A 3,193-nucleotide genomic window follows, 5' to 3' on the forward strand; every position below is an offset into this window, starting at 1 on the left:
CGTGAACTAGAGACAATATTTAAAATAATTATTTATTGTTTATATCACTCCTTTTATTATTTATAGCCTTTTTTATATTATTTTCCAAGAGAATGTATAATGTACGTATCTGCCTCCATTTATTTAACAAATATTCCTACACTTCATTTTTATAACTTTTTCGGTGGAAATACCCCTGAGTTGGCAAGCTTAGCTGGGATATCTTCATGAAATAAAATCTAATGGTATATTCATTCAATATATTTGCAATTTTTTTTAAGAAAGGTGATCGTCTTTTTTACTCTTTTTTCAATAGCTATGAAATAGAGAGTAATCTAGTCAAATTGCTCCTCTTTTATATTGACATTGAAGTAGTTCACTCACCATTTGATGAAGAGAGCAACGCGTTTAATGTCTGAACTAATATTTCCGCATTAGTCACTCCTATTTTACTACCTAGAGAAGCAGTTTTGTTGAAAGCAGGTGCATCCCTATACGAAGAGTTGCGATTACTAATTTAGTAATGTTAATTAATAGAAGGTTCATAGTTTCAAACCTTAACGGGGTAATTTCGCTGTTCTCTTTGGAAGGCGTTTACCCGCTCACAAAAAACTGAGCTGTCGGCAGTAGTAAAGGTGAATATAATTTGACAGTACCTAAATCCGTACGGAATGATCATTTGCCTTGATATACCTGCAATGGATGTAGTTCCAGCATCAGTATCTTGAAATTTGTTACTTTTATCTAAGTTCTTTTGCAACTGGCGAAGGCATATTCTCCCAAGGATTTGGAGTAATGGAGAAGAGAGAATGAGGGCACTGCATGTCAGCAAGATAATCAGAACACACTCACAATAATAACAGGTTCGTCAATCGCCACGTATTAGTGCCGCTTCCATTACGCGTCGAGCAGGCTTGCAAATTAGATTAGTCATACGTAAAACTGGGCAAAACGAATTCGAAGCTCAAACAATGTAGCTAGTTAGGTTACCTCGGCTAAGCCGCACTTCCAGACTTCTACACCTAACAGTAGCAGTACAGGACCTACGGCTGGATCACCACGACTAACCCGAGGAAGAATAGTGCCGACCGGCTCGTGGATTGACCGGAGACGAAGTTGATCTGACAGACAACGGCCGCCTCCAGAGGAAGCCTGGCCAATTTCGCTTTGAAGCCAGTTAAGGCAATATGACATAAAAGTCAATTTGATACAATTGGGCACTTGCAAGCCCACTTTGTCCCATGGAAGAGTCTTGAAGAGTCATACTGCGGAGTTGCAAACACATCGGATAATTCTACTCCTTTGTGCCTTTCCCGCTACTGATAAACTGGGTAGACAATGATAGAAAATTTCCCGATTAAGAAAATTTCCAAAAGAAACCTATAATAGAGTAAGTGTATATAAGTAGAGCAGAACCAGCCGCTTAATCAGAGCTTGTATCGAACTCTTGCATTTTCATATTCAACCATGGTTGAAAAACCAAAGGAAAATACACCCTCATTAAGCAAACTAGATCCGATAGGAGGCCAGGAGTCCAAAAAGGATGATGAGTCGACAGATACTATAGTTGACCCAAGTACAGCTCTTAATGATCTCTCGCAGAAAGAGAGAGAAATAATTGAAGAGCAGATTCATACCACCGAATTTAAACTAAATGCTCGCGATCTATTTCGCTACGCGTCGAAATTCGACATTCTGCTTATGATATTGGGGTTGATAGCATCTGGGGTTGTAGGCGCTGCTACTCCCCTCATGACGTATGTTGAGTTGTCGACGGGATGTTGCTACTTATTTTGTACTAACAATCCCTCATTTTTTACAGCATCATGTTTTCAGGCTTAGTGGACACGTTTACCAATTTCATGAAAGGGACAATCTCTCCAAGTGAAGTGGCCGATGCAATCAACTCCAATGTGCTATATATTGTTTATATTGCCATTGCAACTTTTGTCTGCGGAGTGAGTATTGGACAATGTTAATTGTCGTGAGCGGATTACTCTGATCTGTGGAATAATTCTTTCTTAGTACACGTACACCGCCACGTGGAGTTATACAGGTGAGCGACAGACTCGCATAGTGCGTGAGAAATATCTGGCTGCAGTTTTGCGTCAGAACATCGGGTATTTCGACAAAGTCGGCACAGGCGAGGTCACAAGCCGAATCACCAACGACACCCATAAGATGCAGGATGGAATCAGCGAGAAAATCCCAATTGCATTCAAGGTAAGCTCATATGTTCCCTGCATCATCACGTGTCCCTTCTTCTATTTGGCGACTCAACCAATATATGCGAACAGGACGTTTGTGCATTCATAGTTGCCTACGTGATTGCGTTCACTGCCAGCTGGAAGCTAACACTAGTATGTCTTTGCGTATTGCCACTCATTCTGTTTTCAGTATGGCTCTTCGTCAAGTAAATTTCAAGCATTTCAGCATTTTTTTCAGTAAATCATTTCCATCTCTTGTATGTATAATCTTTAGATTCGTTGCCGGGTACGAAGCAGTCCAGCTTGATATCTATGGTCAAGCTTCCACAATTGCTGACGAAGCGTTTTCGGCCATCCGGACTGTACATGCCTTTGGTGCACAGAGAAAGCTCGAATCACTATACAATAAGAAAGTTGAAGAAGCAAAAAAAGAAAGGATATCTCAAATGGGGTTTCTTGGCATTTGCAGTTGCGCTGATGTCTCTGTGGATCTACCTTGCCTATTCTTTGGCATTCTACTATGGAACAACTATGCTCCTTAACGGCGAGCTGACATCTGGAACTATCATCCGTGTCTTTTTCCCTATTCTTATTGGATCCTTCTCAGTTGGTAAGTCTATTGTATTTTTCTCTGGCTACCCAAAGCATGCCTGACCAAGCCAATCTTCCTCTAGCCAATATCTCTCCGTCACTCCAGGCGTTCTCGCTTGCGCTTGCATCTGGTAGCAAGATATACGAAGCCATTGATCGAAAGTCTCCCATCGATAGCTCCTCTACCGAAGGATCAAAACCTGAGAATGTGAAGGGATTCATTCAAGTGAACGATGTCGACTTCTGCTATCCGTCACGACCAAGCGTGCGAGTGCTGAAGAACTTCACCTTGGATATCGAGCCTGGAACCACTGTCGCACTGGTGGGTGCCTCTGGTAGCGGGAAGTCGACCATAGTTGGCCTGGTCGAACGATTCTATGATCCGATCTCGGGGAAGGTGATGTTGGATGGAGTAG

The 3,193-nt window shown here is 41.8% G+C and overlaps 3 protein-coding genes across 3 annotated transcripts in view; 2 read left to right on the plus strand and 1 right to left on the minus strand.

The window, feature by feature from the left end:
• The window catches only part of VTP21DRAFT_7890 (uncharacterized protein), a gene marked incomplete at both ends in the record, with an annotated part of 4,716 nt that extends 4,506 nt beyond the window's left edge, over positions 1 to 210 (plus strand). Inside the window, one exon of the mRNA XM_069398681.1 lies at positions 67 to 210. Within this exon, the coding sequence (XP_069246072.1) occupies positions 67 to 210 (144 nt within the window). The remainder of the gene's footprint in view (positions 1 to 66) is intronic.
• Positions 211 to 635: 425 nt separating this feature from the next.
• VTP21DRAFT_7891 (uncharacterized protein) lies at positions 636 to 1,173 on the minus strand (the record flags this gene model as incomplete). Its single annotated transcript, XM_069398682.1, has 2 exons — positions 636 to 662; positions 970 to 1,173. 2 exons carry the CDS (start codon positions 1,171 to 1,173, stop codon positions 636 to 638), a joined length of 231 nt encoding a protein of 76 aa, XP_069246073.1.
• Positions 1,174 to 1,446: 273 nt separating this feature from the next.
• The window catches only part of VTP21DRAFT_7892 (uncharacterized protein), a gene marked incomplete at both ends in the record, with an annotated part of 3,194 nt that continues 1,447 nt past the window's right edge, over positions 1,447 to 3,193 (plus strand). Inside the window, 7 exons of the mRNA XM_069398683.1 lie at positions 1,447 to 1,736; positions 1,802 to 1,937; positions 2,005 to 2,202; positions 2,277 to 2,392; positions 2,461 to 2,561; positions 2,656 to 2,796; positions 2,861 to 3,174. Coding sequence (XP_069246074.1) covers positions 1,447 to 1,736; positions 1,802 to 1,937; positions 2,005 to 2,202; positions 2,277 to 2,392; positions 2,461 to 2,561; positions 2,656 to 2,796; positions 2,861 to 3,174 — 1,296 coding nt within the window. The remainder of the gene's footprint in view (positions 1,737 to 1,801; positions 1,938 to 2,004; positions 2,203 to 2,276; positions 2,393 to 2,460; positions 2,562 to 2,655; positions 2,797 to 2,860; positions 3,175 to 3,193) is intronic.

Source organism: Calcarisporiella thermophila, assembly GCF_041956535.1.
Source record: "Calcarisporiella thermophila strain CBS 279.70 unplaced genomic scaffold VTP21scaffold_34, whole genome shotgun sequence".
NCBI classification, from domain to species: domain Eukaryota; kingdom Fungi; phylum Calcarisporiellomycota; class Calcarisporiellomycetes; order Calcarisporiellales; family Calcarisporiellaceae; genus Calcarisporiella; species Calcarisporiella thermophila.